General features: G+C 20.9%; 1 protein-coding gene across 1 annotated transcript in view; it reads left to right on the forward strand.

The window, feature by feature from the left end:
* LOC124354320 (RAD50-interacting protein 1-like) overlaps positions 1 to 18661 on the forward strand; it is a 47654-nt gene that overhangs the window by 15216 nt on the left and 13777 nt on the right. Inside the window, exons 2-3 of the mRNA XM_046804681.1 lie at positions 16453 to 16600; positions 17986 to 18154. Of these exons, the coding sequence (XP_046660637.1) occupies positions 16453 to 16600; positions 17986 to 18154 (317 nt within the window). The remainder of the gene's footprint in view (positions 1 to 16452; positions 16601 to 17985; positions 18155 to 18661) is intronic.

Genomic DNA, 18661 nt, shown 5'->3' on the forward strand with positions numbered 1-18661 from the left:
TTTTAAATTTAAAAAATTTTCCTTTATTTTTTTAAAAAAAAAAAATAAAAAAAAAAATTTTTAAATTTTTAATTTTTAAAAAAAAAAAAAATTTTTGGGCCCCCAAAAAAACCCCTTTTTTCCCCCTTTTTTGGCCCCCGGTTTTGAAAAATGTATTTTGGGGGCCCCCCAAAATTTCAAAAAAAACCCCACCAAAATAATTTCAAATTAAAATTTTTTAAATTTTTGGGGGGGAAAAATTACTTTTTTAAAACCCAAAAACAAATTTTTTAATAACTTTAAAAATTAAAAAATTTTTGGGGTTAAAAAATATATTTAAAAAATTTTTTTCTATTATTTAACCTTTAAAATTTTAGAAAAAAAATTTTTGAAAAAAAAAAAATTTTTAAACAAAAACCCAAATTTAAAATTTACCACTGAAAATTTGCACTTTTAAAGAAAAAATAAAATTTAAAACCCAAAAGGGTAAAACCTTTTTTTTTTTTGGGGGGGGAAAAGCCCCCCTTTTTTTAAAAAGGGCCCCCGGGGGGCCCCAAATTAATTTTAAACCCAAAATTTAAAAAAAGGGGTTTTTATTGCGGGGGGGAAATAAAAAAAAAAATTTAAAAAAATTTTGGGAAATTTTTTAAATTTTTTAAAATTTTAAGGGGAATTTTAAAAACTTTAAAACCAATTTAAAAAAAATTTTTTACCCCAAATCCTAAAAGGAAAAAAAGTTTAAAAGTTTTTTTAAAAAATAAAAAAAAAAAAATTTGTTAAAAAACAAAATAAAAATTTTTTAAAAAAAATTTTTAAAAAGTTGAAAAAAAAAGTTTAAAAAAAAAATTTAATTTTGAAAATAAAAATTTTTAAAAAATTTTTAAAAACCACTAAATTTAAAAAAATGTTTGTAAAATTTTAAAAAAAAAATTTTTAATTTAATTTTTCCCAAAGGAAAAAAATTTTTTTTAATAAAAAGGGGGAAACCATTTCCAAAAACATTTTTTGGGGTTTTCCCTTTGTTTTTAAAATTTAAAAAAAAATTTGGGTTTTCAATTGGAAGAAAAAAAATTTCAACAACCCCTTTTTTGCAAAAAAACCCGGGGTAAGTTTGGGGGGGGCCTTAAAAATTTAAAATCTTTTGAAAAATAGAAAAATTGCCCTTTCCCCCAAAAATTTTAATGTTTTCTTGGGTTTAAAACAAAAAAGGGGGGCCCATTTTTTTTTTTAAACCCAAAATCTTTTCCAAAAAAAAAAAAAGATAAAAAAAGGAAATTTTTTAAAACCCCTTAATTAAAATTTTTAAAAAATTTTTCCCAAATTAAAAAAAAAATAGAAAAATTTTAAAAAAAAAAAAACCAAAATTTTTTTAAAAACCCCAAAAATAAAAATTTTAAAAACCAAAAAACCCCAAAAAAAATTTAAAAAAAAAAAAAATTTTTTTAAAAAAAAAAAAAGAAAAAAGAAAAAAAAAAAATAAGTTTTTCCCAAAAAAAAAAAAAAAAAATTTTTTTAAAAAAAAAAAAAAAAAAACCCCAAAAAAAAAAAAAAAAAACCCCCACAACAAAGAGGAAAAAAGGGGAAAAAATAAAGGGGAAAAAAAACCCAAAAAACCCATTTTAAAAAAATTAAGAAAAAAATTTTAAAAAAGTCGAAAAAAAAAAAAAATAAAACCCAAAAAAATTTAAAAAAAAATTTTTTTAAAACAAAAATTTTAAAAAAAAAATTTTTTTTTTAAAAAATTAAAAAAAAAAAAAAAAACCTTTTGAAAACCAACAAAAAACTTTTAACTTTAAATTCAAAGAGTTCAATGAAAAATTTTAAAACAAAAACAAAAATTTAAAAAATTTTTTTTAATTTGAATTATTTTTTCCAGAATTTTGCTTTTATGCATTTTAAATTTTTTAAACTTTTTAATTTCACAAAATTTTTTTTTAAAAAAATTTTAATTTTTTTCCCCAAAATAATTATTTGCACAAAAATTTTTTTTTTTTGGGAATTTATTTTAAAACATTTCCATAAAATATTTTAAAAATTTTTGGGACTAAAAAATGTTTTTTGTTTAGAAAAACAATAACAAAAAAAAATTTAAAAAAAAAAATAAATAACTAAAACCTCAAAAATTTTTTTTTTAAAAAATAAAAAAATTGAAGAAAATAATTTAAAAATTTAAATTATCAAATTTTCCAAGTTTTTTTTTAAAAAATAAAAAAAATAATTAACTTTTTGAAAAAAAAAAATTTTAAAATAAATTAAAATTTCTTTAATTACCCTTTCTTAGGTTAAAACCCCAAAACATAAAACCTTTTTTTAAAATTTTTTTTTCCCCCATTATCTTTTTGGCCGGCCCCTTCAAACGGGGGTTTCTTTTCCCCCCCCCGGATCAGGCCCCCCCAAAAACCAATACACTTAAAATTTTAAAGGAAAAATCACCTTCTTTTTTTTTAAACTTTTAAATTGGGGTTTTGCATGAAAAGGGGAAAAATTTTAAAAATTTTGTTTTATTTTTGTAAAAAAAATTTTGGGAAATTTTTTCAAACCCAAACCCCCCAAAAAAAAAGAAAAAAAATTTTATTTTATATTTTTAAAAAAATTAAAAAATTTAATTTTTAAATTAAATTTTTTTCTTTTTAAAACAGTTAAAAAAATTTTTTTTCACCACATGAAATTAATTTTTTTTTAAGGGAAAATTTTTAAATTTTTTTTTTTTTAAAAGTTTCCCCAAATTAAAAAACATCCCCTAAATTTTCTGTATTTTTTAAAAATTTTTTTTTTTATTTTTTTAAAATTAAAATTTTTTAAACAAACAAAAAAAAATACTAAATTTTTAAAAAAAAATTTGGTCGCCAAAAAAGGGTTCTCAAAAAAACCCGTTAAGGGGAGTTTCTCGAGAAAACCCCCCCGGTTCTTAAAGGGGCCACCTTTTTTCTTTGCATTCCTTTAGTTTTTTTAAAAAACCCTTTTTTTTATTTAAAGCCCCCCAATTTTAAAAAAAATTTTTTTTAAAAAAAAAAAAAAAAAAATACCTTTTTTTTAAATTTTCTTATTTTTAAATTTTTTTCTTAAAATTCCAAAATTTTAACAAAAAAAATGTGCCTTTTTTAAGGAAGTTTTAAATTAAAGGGGGAAACATCAAAATTTTTTGAGATTTATGATTTTGTGAATTGGGTATTTTTACCGAGGGATCCGGTTTTTCTTTTCCCCCCTTTTAAACAAATTTTGTTGGTTAAAATCGTTGAATAAAAAGGTTAAAAAAAAATTAGGAAAACATTGAAGCGGAAAATTTTTTAAAAAATTTTTAAATCTTCGGCAAAAAAGTAAGAAAACCTCTTGGCACAAAATAATTTTAACTTCTGGGGAATAATTATTTTAAAATTACGAGGTATATTTTTTTTTATTCATTTTTAAAAATTTAAAAGGCCTGAAAATTTTCCTTTAAACCTTTTTTATTTTAAAAAAATTAAAAAAATGAAATTTTAAAAAAATTTTTAAAAAAAAAATAAAAAGCTTTTTTGATAAGCCAATTTTTTTTTTCAAAAATTTTGGGAAAGAGAAAAAATTTATAAATTTGTTTTCCATTTAATAAAATTTTACAAAAACCAAGGAAAATTTTTTAATTATTCAAATATTCCCCAAATTAATATTATTTCATTTTTTACAAAACATTCATTTATTTAAAAAAAAAAACAAAAATAATCCAAAAAATTAAAATTAAAATTTTTCGTTGAAAAAAAATTTAATTTTTCCAAAGAAACCGAAAAAAAAACTAAAAAAAAATTTTGGGGGGGCCAACCCCGATTTTCCATTTTCAAAAAAAAAGTTCATTTTTTTTTTTAAAAAGCCCTTTTTTTTATTTTAAACTCTTTTGGTCTTATCAAATTTTTTAAAAAAAAAAATTTTCTTTTACTAAAAAAAAGAAAATTTGGGCCCCCGGACCCTTGATTTTCCCTTTTTTAATAAAAAAATTAAAAGAATTTTTGTTTATTTTACCAATTATTAAAAAACACCAACCCCCCCCTTTTTTTTTTGGGGTTTTTTAAAAAAAAAATTTTTTTGGTTTTTAAACCGTATATATTTGCTAAAATATGATAATAAAAAATTATACATAATTACATTTTTTTGTTAATTATAATTTAAAATGAAAAAATAAAAAAGGAAAAAATAAAAAATTTACATTTAAAAATTCCTCAATTTAAAATTTTACTTTATTTTTAATTGTATATTTATTTTTCAAAAATTCACCAAAAGTATTTTTAAAAACCTAAAGTGTAGGTTTAAAATAAAAATAAAATTTTCGAATTAGAAACAATTTGAGCTTTTGGGGGTTTCCCAAGCAAAAATAAATTGGGGTTATTAAAAAATCCCAAAGGGTTAATTTTTTTTTATTACAAACAACCCAAAAGGGGGAAAAATTTTTATTTTTTTTTTAAAAAAGGGGGAAACAAAAACTAAAATTTTTTTTTTAAATTTTAAAATAAAAAAAACATTTTTTTTAAAACTTAAAAAAAAAACCTAAAAATTCTTTTAATTAAAAAAATATGAAATTTTTTTTCTTTTAAACATTTTATAAAAAAAATTTAGTTTAAAAACCCTTTTTAAAACACCTGCCCAAATTCCATTTTGGTATGTTTAATCCCCCTTTAACCCTTCCCAAAAAACTTCCCCTTTTTAATAAAAAAAAAATTTTGGTAGTAAATCTTTAAATAAAAACTTAAAAAACCCCTTTTTTTTTAAATTTTTAAAAAAATTTTTTTTTTCCCAATTTTTTGGGAAAAAAATTAAAAAAAAAAGTATGGGCCATTTTAAAAACCCTTTTGGCCCGGTATTGGTAAAAAAATCAAAATAAAATTTCCCAAAAAAAAAATTTTAAATAAATTTGAAATGCCCGGGCAAAGGGGGGGGCCCTTTTTTGGGGATCCCCTGGGGGCGGGGAGAAAAGGGGCCGGGTCCTTTTTTTATAAAAATTGCATTGGGGGTTTAAAAATTCCCCCCATATTCCAAAAAGGTTCTTTTGGAGAGAATAAAAGTTTAAAAAAAAAAGGAAAAGCTAAAAAATTTTAAAAATGTTTAAATTTTAAGAAAAATATTTTTTTTTAACTTTGATTAAAAATGAAAAATTTTTAAAAAAAATTAAATTTTAAAGGTTTTTTTATAATTATTCATGATTTGTATTAAAAATTTATTTTTTTTTCTTTAATATTCCATTTTTAAATTTTAAAGGGGGACCCATTACTTCCAAGGTTCAAATTAGAATTTCATTCCATAAGTTGTTAAACTTGTTGTTTATAAAATTAACCCCATTTGAAAAACCTGAACCACATTTTTTTGCCCCCTTGTTAAAATTTAAATTTGGAATATTTTTAAAAAAACCGTGAGATTAAAATTGCCTTGATGAATTTTTTAATTTTTTAAAAAATAAATTTCCAACCCACCCTTTTGGGGTTTAAAGGGGGAAAAAAAAACCCGTTGTAATTTTTAAATATTCTCCTCAGGAAAATTTTTCCTTTCCCTACTCAAATGTTTTTGGAAAAAAAGGGAAAAATTTTCGGGGTCTGGCAAAAATTCCCCTTTCAAAATTTTTTTTTGGGCAAAAAAGGTTTAAAAAATACAAAAAAACAAACCAACCAAATTTTGATTTTTTTCCCTCTTTAAATCCAAAATTTTCCCTTTGGGGGCCCTTTTTTTTACTTTCTTTTCCAATTCATTTTTCCTTTTCGTAAACCTTTTGGTTTAAAAAAGGTTTTTTTTTAAAAAAGTTTTTTAAAAATTTTTCTTGAAATTTTTAAAAATTGCATTTTTTTAAAAAACAGGTTAAATTTGAAAATTAGATTTTTTATAAAAAATTTTTTTAAAAAATAAAATTAATTAAATATTTTAAATTTTTATAATCCATTAATTAAATTAACCCCTTTTTAAAAAATTTATAAAAATTTTAAAATTCAAAAATCTTGGTAAAAAGTTTTTTTTAAATAGAAAAATTTTAAATTTAAAAGCTAATTTGCAATAACAATTTTTTTAAATTTTCAACCACAGAAAAAAAATTTTTAAAAACCCCCCCTTGGGGGTTTTATTTTAAAAAAATTTTTTAAAATGCTCAAAGGTTTTTCCCCCAAAGAAAAGTTGAAATTTGTTTTAAAAAGAAATTTTTTAATTTTTTCCAACTTTTTTAAAAAAATAAACTTTTTAAAAAAAAATAAAATAAATTATTTGCATAGAAAAAATTTTTATTTTTTAAAGCTTGGTAAAATTTTTTTTAACTTTTGAAAAAATAATACCTTTTTAAGCTTTAATGAATTTTTTTTTTAATTTTTTAAACCTAAATCTTGATTCAAAAAATGAAAAATTTTTTTTTTATTTTGATTTATATGTTTTTTCTTTTTTCCCTTCCTCTGTCTTTTTGAAAAAATTCAAGAAAATTTCCCATTATTTTTTTATTCCCAACATATTTTTTTTTTTCCTTTTTTTTTTAAAATTTTGTAAAGAAAACACACTATTTTAAAATTTTTGTAATATTCTGTTTTTAAATGAATAAAAGCATTTTAAACATGAATTGTTATTACCCAACATTAAAATTTTTTTAAAAATTACCTTTTTTAAATTTTTTTTTTTTAAACTTTTAAAATTTTAAAAAAATAAAAAAAATTTAAATTAAATTTTTAAAAAATAAGCCCCAAAACAGAAATTTTTGAAATTTATAAAATTTTAATTTTTTTAAATTAAAAACAAAATCCCCAAAAAAAATTTTTAGAATTAAGCAAAATTTTTAAAAATATCAAACATTATTTTTTTTAAAACGAAACTTATATATTTAAAACCCCAAAGATTTTTAAAAAACCCCGTTAGTTTTTTATCATTTTTTTTAAAATTAAAATTTTTTTTAAAAAATTTTTTAAAAATTTTTTTTTAAAAAAAAAATTTTGAAATTCAAAGTTCAAAAAAAAAACCCATTTAAAACTTTTTTTTCCCAAAAAAAACCTGGGCTTTTTAACCCCCCTTTTAAATTTTTTTATTCCCGTAATTCCCACATATAACTTTTTTTTCAAAATTTTTGAATTTCCCCCCAAATTTTGGTTTTTTTCCTCAAATTTAATTAATCCCAAAAAAATTTTTGGTGGGACCTTAAATTTTTTTGTTTTTTGTTTTTTTGCCCCTTTTTGTTAAGGGAATCCCTCCCTTTTTTAAAAATTTATTTTTAGGGGATAAATTTTTGGGGAAAATTTTAAAATCCCGGGTTCATTAAAAATAAATTTGAATAATTTATTTTCCAAGTATAAATTTTTAAAGGGAAAAAAAATAAGGGCCCCCAAAAATTTCAAAATATTAAAGTGGATAGAAAATTTTAAAAATGTTTCAAAAAAAAAGAAATAAAACAAAAAAATATTAATGTTAATAAAAAAACCTTTTTTTTAAAAGTTTGAAAAATAAAATAAAATTTTTTTTTTCTTTTGATTTTGTAAAACCAAATTTAAAAAAAATTGAATAAAATTTTTAAACAAATTATTTTTTTTACAAATTTTTGAAAAAAAAAACCCCTTTTTTTTTAAAAAAATTTTTGGGGTTCAAATGTAATTTTAAAAAAATTTTTCTTTCCCTTTTTTCAATCATTCCAAGGGGGCCTTTTCTTCCAGGTTTTTCCCCCTGACTCCAAAATTTAATTCCCCTTTTAGTTTTTTTCCCCCCTTTCCCCCTTTTTTTTTCCCGAAACCAGGGAAAAAAATTTAATGCTTAACAATATTTATACTTCAAATTTTTCTTCCCCCACTTTCCCCCTTTCCACTTTTTTTCCGGTTTTTCTTTGGGGCCCAAAAAAATAAAAACTCTTTACAAACGTTTAAAAAGAAAAAATAAAAATAGAAATAAAATATTTTTTAAATTTTAAAAAACTTTTCCCTTATAAGGGAAAAATCCCCTGAACCAAAAATCTATAAAAATTTTATTTTAAAGGGTTTTTATTCCTTTTGAAAAAAAATATTAAATTTTAAAAATAGTTTTATTTAAATTTTTCAATAATGTAAGGGGGGGGTAAAGGGATTTATTTTTTTATATCCCTCCATCAAACATTTTCATAATAAAAAATGGATTTTTTTCCTTCTATTAAAAGAAAATTAAAAGTTTGGAAAATTTTAAAATTTTTGAAAAATTGAAAAATCTTAAACAGTAATTAAAAGGGGTTTGAAAATATTTTTTTAAAAAAAATTTATTATTTAAAATTTTTTTTCCCCCCCAAACTTAAATTTAAACACTGATAAAATCCCCAAAATTAGAAATTTAAAAGGGGGATGTAAATTTTTTATTAAAAATTTTTCAAATTAAAAATAATTCCCCTAAATTAATTCTTTTCATATTTTAATAAAAAATTTTAAAATTTATTAATTTAAAGGGGCTTTGGCACGGGGGGATAAATTTTTAAAAAGGGGAAATTCCTTTTTTGGGAAAAGGGTTTTTATTTACTTTTTTGGGATTTTTTCTTTCCCCCTCCTTTTAAGATTTTAAAAAAAAATTAAAAAAAACCCGTTTTTTAAAAAAATAAAAAAAATAAAAAAATTTTTCCCCCCCGGGGTGGGGAATTTAATAAATTTTTTAACAAAAAATTGTTTTCTGGGAAAACGAAAGTCCTTTAGCAAAAAAGCCTACAAATTCTATTCTTTTTTTAAATTTAAACAAAAAATCTTTTTTTTGAATAAAAAACTTGATAAATTTTTTTTCTTTAAAAAAAATTAAATTTTTGGGGAACTTAATCATGAACCCCGGGCAAAAATTTTCTTAAATAATTTTTAAAAAAATTACCCCAAAGGAAAAAAAATTTGATTTATTTACAAAAAACAATTTTGTAAATTTTTAAATTTAAAAAAAAGACAATTTAAAAAATTTTTTTACTAAATACCACAAATTTTTGGAAATTTTTATCCCAAAAATTGGGTCGCCCCAAAATTTTTACATTTTCAATATTTTTTAAAAAAAAAAATAAAAAAACTTTTTTAATTTCTTTGAAAAAAAAACTAAAATTTTAAATTTGTTTTTAAAAGATAAAATATTTTTTCATTTTTTCGTTAACCAAATATTTAAATATTTAATATGCTAAATTTAAAAACCCAAAAATTTTTAACCCAAAATTTTTTACCTTTAAAACTAAAAAAAGTTCCTTTTCCCTTTTTTTCAAAATTATTATTTTTTAAGGAGTGTTCTTTTTTCGGTTTCCAATTTTTTTTAAGGAATTATGTTCCATGGTTCTTTTTAGAAAGGGCTGGTTTAAATTATCCTTTAACACATTGATTGGGTTTTGGTAGAATGAAACTTTCTTTGAACTTGGGGAACTTGCCCTTAATGATAAACTTTAATTTTGGATTTTTAAACCCTTTAACTTTATGCTTTTTTCCAAAAAGGGGGGAAAATTAAAACCCAAAAAACCACATTATTTTTTCAAAAAAATTTTGATTTCAAATGTCCCCCCCCCCCCCCCCCCCCCCCCCCCCCCGGGGGCCCCCCCCCCCCGCCCCCCAAAACCCCCCCCCCCCCCCCCCCCCCCCCCCCCCCCCCAAAAACCCTGTAAATTTTGGGGAAAAACAAAATTACCCTTTTTTTAAAAAAAATCCAAAAAAAAATCCCCAAAAAAAATTTTTTCCTGAAAAATTTTTAAAAATTTTTAAAAAAAGGGTTTTCAAAAAACCTTATTCATTTAATTTTTTTTTTTAGTTTTTCAAAACTGGGTTTAAACAGGTTGACAAAAATTTCCCATGTTTTTTTTTTTTTTTAATCTAAAATTTTTAAACTCTGGGAAAAAAACTAAATGTGAATTAAATTTTTTGGGGGGAAAATGGGTTTTAAAAAAAATTTTTTTTAATGTTTTCAAAAAAATAAAGTTTTCCCCCCATTTAAATTTTCTTGGGTCTTTGGGTTTTTAACCCACCCCAAACCCCTTTTAAGAAACAAAATAAAATTTTTGCAAAGTATAAAAGAAAAAACCCTTTTTTAAAAAATTACAAAAATCGATTTTTTGTTTTTGGGGCAATTCCTTTTACCCCCCCCGCAAAATTTTTTTTAATTTTAAACTTTTTTAAAAATTAGTTTTTAATAACAAACTAATTATCTCAAACAAATTTTAGGTTTAAATCGGGGTTTTTGCCTGTTTCACTTTCTATACCCAAAAAAAAACCCCAAAAATTTTTAATTTTTTTTTCAAAAAATAAATTTCCCCTTTTTTAATTAATTTAAAATTTGGGGGTGGGACAATTCCCAGGGTTTTTTTTTCTTTTAAAAATACGGGGTCCCCCCCTGTGGCCACATCATTTTTCATAGAAAAAGAAAAAAAAATTTTTTTGTTTTTTTTTTTATAAAAATTTAGTTTTTTTTTGGAAAAGTTTGTTTTTTTTTTTTGTGTTTGGGAGAAAAAATTTGGGGGAAAAATAAGAAAAAAAAAGCAGGGCCCCCCTAACCGCCCCAACCTGCTTTCCCCTTTTACAGCCGTGTTTTCCTCTTTTTAGGTTAGGGGGTTTTTATAAGAAAATTTCCGTTTTTTTGAGAAAAAGTTTTTAAACCCCCAAAAAAACTGAATCGTAAACAAAAAAAAATGATATTTTTGTTTTTGGTTAATCCCCGTCCCATAAAAAGGTTTTTCTTTATTTTTTCCCTTTTTTAAAACTTGATTTTGAAAAAATTTTTATTTTAATTTCAAACCAACCTAAAATTTTTTAAAAAAAAGCCCCTTTCCCCGGGAAAAGTAACCCCTCGGGAAAATTTATTTAAAATTTTTAAAATATTAAAAATCCCCCTTTAACCTCCTTCTTATTCTTTCTTTAAAGTACTAGTTAATTTTGTTTTCTAATTTTTTTTGAAAACCAATGTATTTTTATCAGTCTTTTAATTTTTAAATTTTTATTTAAAATTTTTTATATTATTTTGCATTTTAAATTTGGCTCTTTTTTTTTAAAATAAAAAAAATTTAAAAAATTTTTTTTTCAAGGGTTTAATTTATTGAATAACCGGGGTTTTAAATTTTTTAAAAAAAAAGATTGATGTATAAAAAGGGAAAGCCCAAAAAAAAACAAATTTTTGGTGAACAAAATTTCAAAAAATTAAGTTATGAAAATTTTTTAAAAAAAGAAAAGAAAAGAGGGGGTACCCATGATGAAATTTTTTTAAAAAATAAATTCCTTTAAAAAGTTTTTTTACCCGAAAAAATAAAATTTTTACCTTTTGTTTTATTGAAAACCAAAAACAAAAGGGGAAAATTTAAAAAAAAAAATTTTTATTTAAAACAATTGATAGACAAAAAAAAATAAAAAATTTTTAAAGGGTTTCAAAAGTTTACCCTTTTTATATCCCCAAAAATAACCCCTTAATTATTACCAAAAAAAAAAAGGTAAAAAAGGGAAATAAAAGAAACCGGTTAGTCTTTTTCCAACAAACAAGTTTTAAAATTTAAAAAGGGAATTTTTTTAAAAAAAAATTCAAAAAATTTTTATCCAAAATTAAAAACAAAAAATTTTTGCTCCCTCAATTTTAAATTTTTTCATTACAAAAATTCAAAAGGGTTTTTTTTTGTGACATCAGGGCCCGAAAAAAAACACTTTTAAAATTTTTGGGAGGGTACAAAAACCCGTTTTTTTTAAAAAAAAGATTTAGTTTTTGTTAAAATTTTTTTAAATTGAAGTTATTAAAAAAAATTAAGTTAAAAAAAAACAAAAAAAAAAATTTAAATTTCGGGGGTCAAACAAGTTATTATAACAAAAAATTTTGGGCTGAGGAAATTTTTTTCCCCTTTAAAAATTCGTTTTTTTTCCCAAAATTTTCCTAATGGGGTTTTAGTAAATCCAAATTTTGAATTCAAAAACAATTTATTTTTTTGTTATATCCAAAACAATGTTTTTAAATTTTTAAAAATTACTGATTTTTTTAATAAAATTATTTTTAAATTAAATATACCCTATTATATTTTTAAAAATGTTTTTTCCTTTTAAAGATAATTTTAAAAACAAAATAAATTAAAATTATAACATGGTTAATTTTTGTTAAAATTTGCCAATTTCAATATAAAAAAGGTCCGTTTCTACCCTACCCAATTTTTTGTTTTTTTAAAATTTTTAAAGCCAATTTAAAAAATTTAAATGTTTTTGAAAATTAAAAAAATTTCCCCTTTCGTTTTATTTGAAAATGTTTACGGTTTAATTTTATTTTTAATTAAATTTTTTAAAAAAATTTAAAATTTTTCTTTTATTTGATGGTTTAAAAAGATAATACGTTTTTAATTTTAATAAAGAAAAGGGTCCCGTTTTTAAAAAACCAAAATTTTTTTTAGTTTTTAAAAAATTTTTAAAATTTATAAAAAAGAACCTTTGAGAAATCCAAGAAAAACTATTAAAGGAAAAAATTAAAATACATTTTTTCCTTTTTTTATATTTTAGTTTTTTATTTAAAAAAAAAAGTTTAAATAATTTAAATTTGGGATATTTTTCCCCAAAAGTCTAAAAAATTATTCCTAAATGGTATCTTTTTAAAATTAGCCCCCCAAAGTAAAAACTATTTGTATTATAACCTTACAAAAAATTTTTTTTTAAAAGGAAGGTAAAATTTTTTTCCTATCTTAAATTAAAAATTTAAAAAATTAGGGTTCCGGAAAATTTTTTTAAAAAAAAATTTTTTTAAAAGTTAAAATTTTTTTTTATTTAAAAAAAAATTTAAAACCATAAAATTTAAAAATTAAAATTTAAAAAACTTATCCATTTTTATTTTAAAAAAATTATTTTATTTTTGGCCTATATTTTCTTTTATTTTAAAAATTTTTTTTTTCAAAAAGGAAAATAAATTTTTTTCCCTTTGTAAAAAATAAAATTCATACCAAAATAAAGTTTGAAATTTTAAACAAATTTTATAAAATAAAAGTTATATAAAATTTGTAACTAAAAAATTTTAAAAAAAAAAAAAAAAAATTTTTTATTTAACCCCTTTTTAAATTTAATTTTTTTCCAATTAAAAAAAATAATTTTTTTTCAATTAAATTTGGGTTTTTTTCAATTTTTTAAAAAATTTTTTTTTTTTAAAAACTTTTTAAAAAAAATTTTAAAAATTACAAAGGGACATAACATTTTAAAATTAAAAAGGGTTTTTTTAAACCATTTTAAAAAATTTTAATTTTTATAAAAATTCATTATACTCAAAATTTTTTTATATTTTTATAAAAGAAAACAAAAACAAATTTTTTAACATTTTAACTAAACCCAATTCCCAGGGAGTTTCCAAAAAATTCTTTTTTTTTTTTAAGAAATAATTTACAAAACAAATTTTAATTTATAAATCCCCCAATTTTTTCTTTGGTTCCCAAAATTTAGTTCTAAATTTAGGTAAAAAATTAAAATTGAAAATTTAAAAAGGTAATTTTAGTTTTACAAAAAGAAAAATATATAAATTTTTTTGAATTTAAAAATCATTGTTAAAGAAAATTTTAAAAAAGGGGATATTATCCATTTCAAAAAAAAAAAAGGGGGTATGAACCCACCCAAAAAAGGGCTGTAAAATTTTTAAATTTTTTATTTTCCACCCAAAAAAAAAGGCCAAATTTGGTCTTTGGGGTTTTTTTAAATCACGTTCTTTAAATTAATAAATTTATTTATAGTAAAATTTTTACCAAAAAGGGTTTTTAAATTTAAAAAAAATTCGCAAACTGAAATTAAAGTCCAAAAATTTAAAATTTTTGCCATGTACCAAACCTTAAAAAAATAAAGTTTTTAAAAAATTATTAAAAAAAATTTTTTAAAAAAATAAAAATTTAATACATTTTAAAACCCTTTTTAAATTTTTGGTTTTAAAAACCCCAAAAATGATTTAAATTTAACTCACCTCATTTGGATTTAAAAAAACCAAATTTAAAAAGTTTTAACCATAAAAAAATTTAAAAAATACATAATTTTTTAAATTTTAAAAAAATTTTCCCTAATGCCTTTTTAAAATTTCAAAATTTCACTTTAATATAGTAAAATTTTTGTTTTTTTAACAAAATTTTTTTACCCAAAAAAAAATTTTTTAAGGTTAAATTTTTTTTTTTAAATATAAATGGTTTACAAGTTTAGAAACAAAAATTTTTCCCCTTTTGGGGAAAAACCTTTTAAGTAAAAATGCCCAAAAAAAATTTTAAAAAAAAAACTAGAAAACCAAAACTTCCTCACTGGGAAAAATTTTGGTTAAAGATAATTTCCAAAATACAAAATTAAATTTGCCCTTTTTAAAAATTTTGAAAACCTTAATTTTTGGGATTAAAATTTGTTTTTGGAAATAAAAAAATTTTTATTTTTTGGATTTTTTTAAAAAAAAACCCTTTTAGTTTTTAAAATTTGTAAAATTAAAATTTTTTTATTTTAAAAAAAATTTTTTTTCAAAACCCTTCCAAATTTTAAATTATTAAAAAAAAAAAAAGGGCCGATTAAAAATTTTACTTTTAACAAAATTTTAAAAATTAAACTAAAATTTTTTTTTATTTTTAAAAAAAAAAAAAAATTCTAATAAAAAACAACTTAAAATTTAAAAACACATTAAAATTTTTTCCCTTAAAAAAATTTTTTAAAATTTTTTTTTTAAATAAATTTTTTCTTAAAACCCTTTTTAAAAATTAATTAAAAAAATTAAAAAATAAATTTAAAAGTAAATTTTACTTTTTTCATTAAACCCCCTTTAAAATTTGTAAGAACATTAAAAATTTTTAAAAATTTTTACAAACCTCCCCTACAAAAAGGGGAAAAAATAAAAAAAATTTTTAAAAACTCTAAAAACCCCAAAAAAAAATTTCCAAATTTTGCTTTTGGGGCCCTTTTTAAAAAATGTTTTTTTTTTAAAATTGGAAAAAAATTTTTTTGGGAGTTTAAAATTTTTTTAAATTTAAAAACGGGAAAATTTAAAACAAATGGAAAAATTTTCAAAGGAAAAATTTTGAATTTTTTTAAACAAAAAAATTTTTTGAAAAAATTTTAAAAAATTTTTTTCATGAATTTTTTTACAATTTTTGTGATTATAAGGGGGGTTTAATTTTTTTAAAAATTTTTTTTTTTTTCCCCTTAAAAAAAAGTTTACTTTTAAATTTTTAAACTTTTGGTTTCCGTACTTTTTTAAAAAAAAGATAAAAAAAATTTTTTTTTCCTTTTCCCAAATTTTTTTGATTTTTTTTTTTATCTAATTTTTTTTCAAAAATTCCTTTTTTTTAAAAATTTGGGGCTTTTTTTTTGCCCCCTTTCAAACCCTTTTTTAAATTTTAAAGGTTTTTTTTAAAAAAATTAATTTTTTTTTGAAATTTTTAAAAAATTTTTGTCAAATTTTTTTGGAATTTTTTTTTATTGTAAAAAAAATAAAAAATTTAGAAAAATTTTTAAAACCAAATTTTTGGAAAAAAATAAAAACCAAAAAATTAATTTTAAAACTATTTAAAATTTATGCCCAATTTTTAAAATTTAAAAATTCCTTTAAAAATTTTTTTTAAAAATTGAAAATTTTTGGGAAAAAAATTTTTTTTTTTAATTTGTTTAAATTTTTAAAAAAATTTTTAAATTTTTTATTTTAAAAATTTAAAAAAAAATTTAAATACTTTTTTATTAATTTTTTAAAATTTTAAATTTTTAAATTTTTTTTTGCTTTAAAATTTTTTTTTAATTTTTTTTTAAAATTTAAATACTTTTTTAAAATTTTTGTAATTCCAAAATTTTAAAAAAAATAAATAAAAATTTTTTGGGTTTTTCAATTTTTAAAGTTGGGGTTTTAAAAGGAATTGGGGATATTAAAAAACTAAAAAAAACTGGGAAAAAAGAATTTAAAAAAAAACCCCGAAATTTTTGAATTCCCTTTTTAAAAATTTTGAAAAAGTTTATAAAAATTTAAAATTTCCCCTTTTTTTAAAATAAAAGGTTTTTTAAAAAAAAATTTAATTTGTTTTTATAATGGCTTTTTTAAAATTAAAAAGGTTTGGGAAACCCTTTAATAAAAAAATAAATATAAAAAAAAAAACCTTTTTCAAAATTAAAAAATTTAAAAAAATTTAAAATTTTTTTGTAAAACTTTTTTTTTTAAAAAAAATTTAAAAAATTTTTTATGTTTTTTTTATTTTTTTGATGAAAAAATTTTTTGAATTTTCCAAAAAAAAAAAAAAAAAAAATTTAAATTTACTTTGGTGTTTGGAAAATTTTTTCCTTATTTTTTTTTTAAATTTATTTAAAATTTTTTAAAAATTTCACTGTAAAAATTTTAATTTTTCTTAAAATTTTCGGGTTAAAAAATTTTTTTGTATATTTTTTGAATTTTTTTTGTATAAAAAAGTGTAAAATGTAATATTATGAATTTTTTTCACTTACATTTGTTTTTAGAACAATGTTAAATATAAGATAATGACAAATATTAATTGTTCCCAAAAATTGGATTTAAAACATACAAACTTAAAATTGTTGTAACTTCCAAATGCAAAACAAAATAAAAATATTTGTTTGCTGTCTAATTATTGAGACCGTGTGTTCTGTACCAGACAGTTGGAGGAAGTGTTGAAGACTGCAGGCTGGCCTGTAGTCAGCAGCACTGTACTCACTACACCACCACCAGATTGTATGAACCGGTTCCAGCTCATAGTCAAACATCTGCTCGAAATCCAGCTTCCGTATCCTTTTCAACCAAGTCAAAACCTGTTGTCTGGAGTGCCAGTTGAAGTAGACTGAGTAGTTTTAAGATATATTTTGATTGTTGTTTATGTTCTCAATGGACTCTTATTATAGATACTTGCAACAATAGGCTTGCCCATTTGTAATTCTCTTCTCCCTTAGATTTATTAAAATTAAGTAATTTATTGTTTTAGGTTGAAATAACAACCACTGATTTTCTAAAAATGTAACAATTTGTTTGATTAAATTTTATTGTTGAAACTGTCTTTAATTTTCTTTATGAATTTTATGTGTATTTATTTATTTTTCTTGTTATGACAATCAGTTTACATATCTTGTATACTATATGCAATGAAATTTCATCCATATACGAAGTGTGTTCAAAAAGTAATGGAAAATTTTAAGTTTCCACATTTGGATTGTCTGATTGTCAAGATTTATTTTTGCTATGTTGAAACTCATGCTCCAGAAATATAATAGAATTTCTAGCTGTATTTATTGTTTATATTTTTCAGTTGCAACTGCTAAGGTAAAATGTGTTTTATGAACTCAGCAATTTTTTTTTGTTAAAAAAAATGGATTAAATAATTTGTATCAAATTTTGTGTGAAAAATTAAATAAAATGAACATAGTGTGGGAAATGTTAACAAAGGCCTGTGGTGAGTCTGCTATGAGTAAAACAAGTGATATAAACGTTTCAAAGATGACCGTGAACATGAACAAAACTGAACAATGGCGAATGGAAGTTGTTCAGGAGTCACTAAATTAAATTATTGTCGTTGCAGGATTACTGAAACGTGTTATAACAGGTATAGAAACATGGGTTTACGGATATGGCGTTGAAACTAAGGCTCAATCATTGTGTAGGCATTCTGGATCCCCAAGACCGAAAAAGACTCGACAAGTGCAGTTGAATGTGAAGGTTATGCTCACTGTGTTCTTCAATTTTAATGACATCATGAATTCTTACCACAAGGTCACACAGTCAGTAAGGAGTATCGAGTTTGAGGATTGGAAGAAGCACTGGCACAAGTGCATAATATCTAATGTAAACTATTTTGAAGGCAACAACATTAATGTAGACGAATAAATAAATATTTGTTTAGATTTATATAAACAAAACTTCAAAAATGTTCCACTTTTTCAAATAGACGTTTCTCAACATATGTTTTATGTAGGTGCATTTGTTTTTTATACAACAAAAAAGAGCAAAAGTCCTTATTTGTAAAAATATTATTAAAAAACCATTTTTTACATTCCCTCCATGTGTATAGTTTAGTATTTCTCAATAAATAGTAGGTATGATGGTCATTGGTAGTGCAGTGTAGCAGGGTTAGATTTCATTATAACACGAATTATGATCAAGATTCCTTCACAATACCAGTCCAGAGTTGACTACTCCAGCTGTTACTTCCTCACTGTTGGGGAACTTTCCCCCACTCTCCCTCCCAGTCACGTTGATGTTGAAACCTCTACGAAAACGTTTCATTTATCATTTCTGCGGCAACAAGAAGACAAACCAACCAGAAAGGCCAGAGTGGTTCATGACGCAGGTGAGAATTGGTTTGTATCTCTCCAGTATTTTTCAAAGAAGAGTATAAAATGCTGTGTAATTAAATTTTAATTTATTTGTTTTATTCACGTACTACTGTTAACCCTGATTACATTACAATGGTTCCAAACCGAAGAATAATAATAGCTGGTATTACATTTGTTTATTTTTATTTCATTAAATAAGTAAGTTTTTCACTATTGTAGTTATTTTAGTATTGTACACTAAGAAGGCTGTGTACATAAACACACACGCTGAGCTTATAAAATTTAACAGTTAATTACTCAAAAATTAGAAACTTACAGGGAAATTTCATTGACCAAACGTTATGAGAAAATTGAAGCTGTGAGAAAAATATGTACATAAGAAAAAGTAAATCACATAGCCTAATCATTGTATTTAAAAGTAAATAAATTTTTACTTGTTGGCCCACATAACCCCTTTACGGCTTTTGCTGACTTATGACTTTAAAAGATCCGCTGACGAGTTAATCTGTTGTGAACCTAAT

Source organism: Homalodisca vitripennis, chromosome 1 (assembly GCF_021130785.1).
Source record: "Homalodisca vitripennis isolate AUS2020 chromosome 1, UT_GWSS_2.1, whole genome shotgun sequence".
Taxonomy (NCBI): Eukaryota; Metazoa; Arthropoda; class Insecta; order Hemiptera; family Cicadellidae; genus Homalodisca; species Homalodisca vitripennis.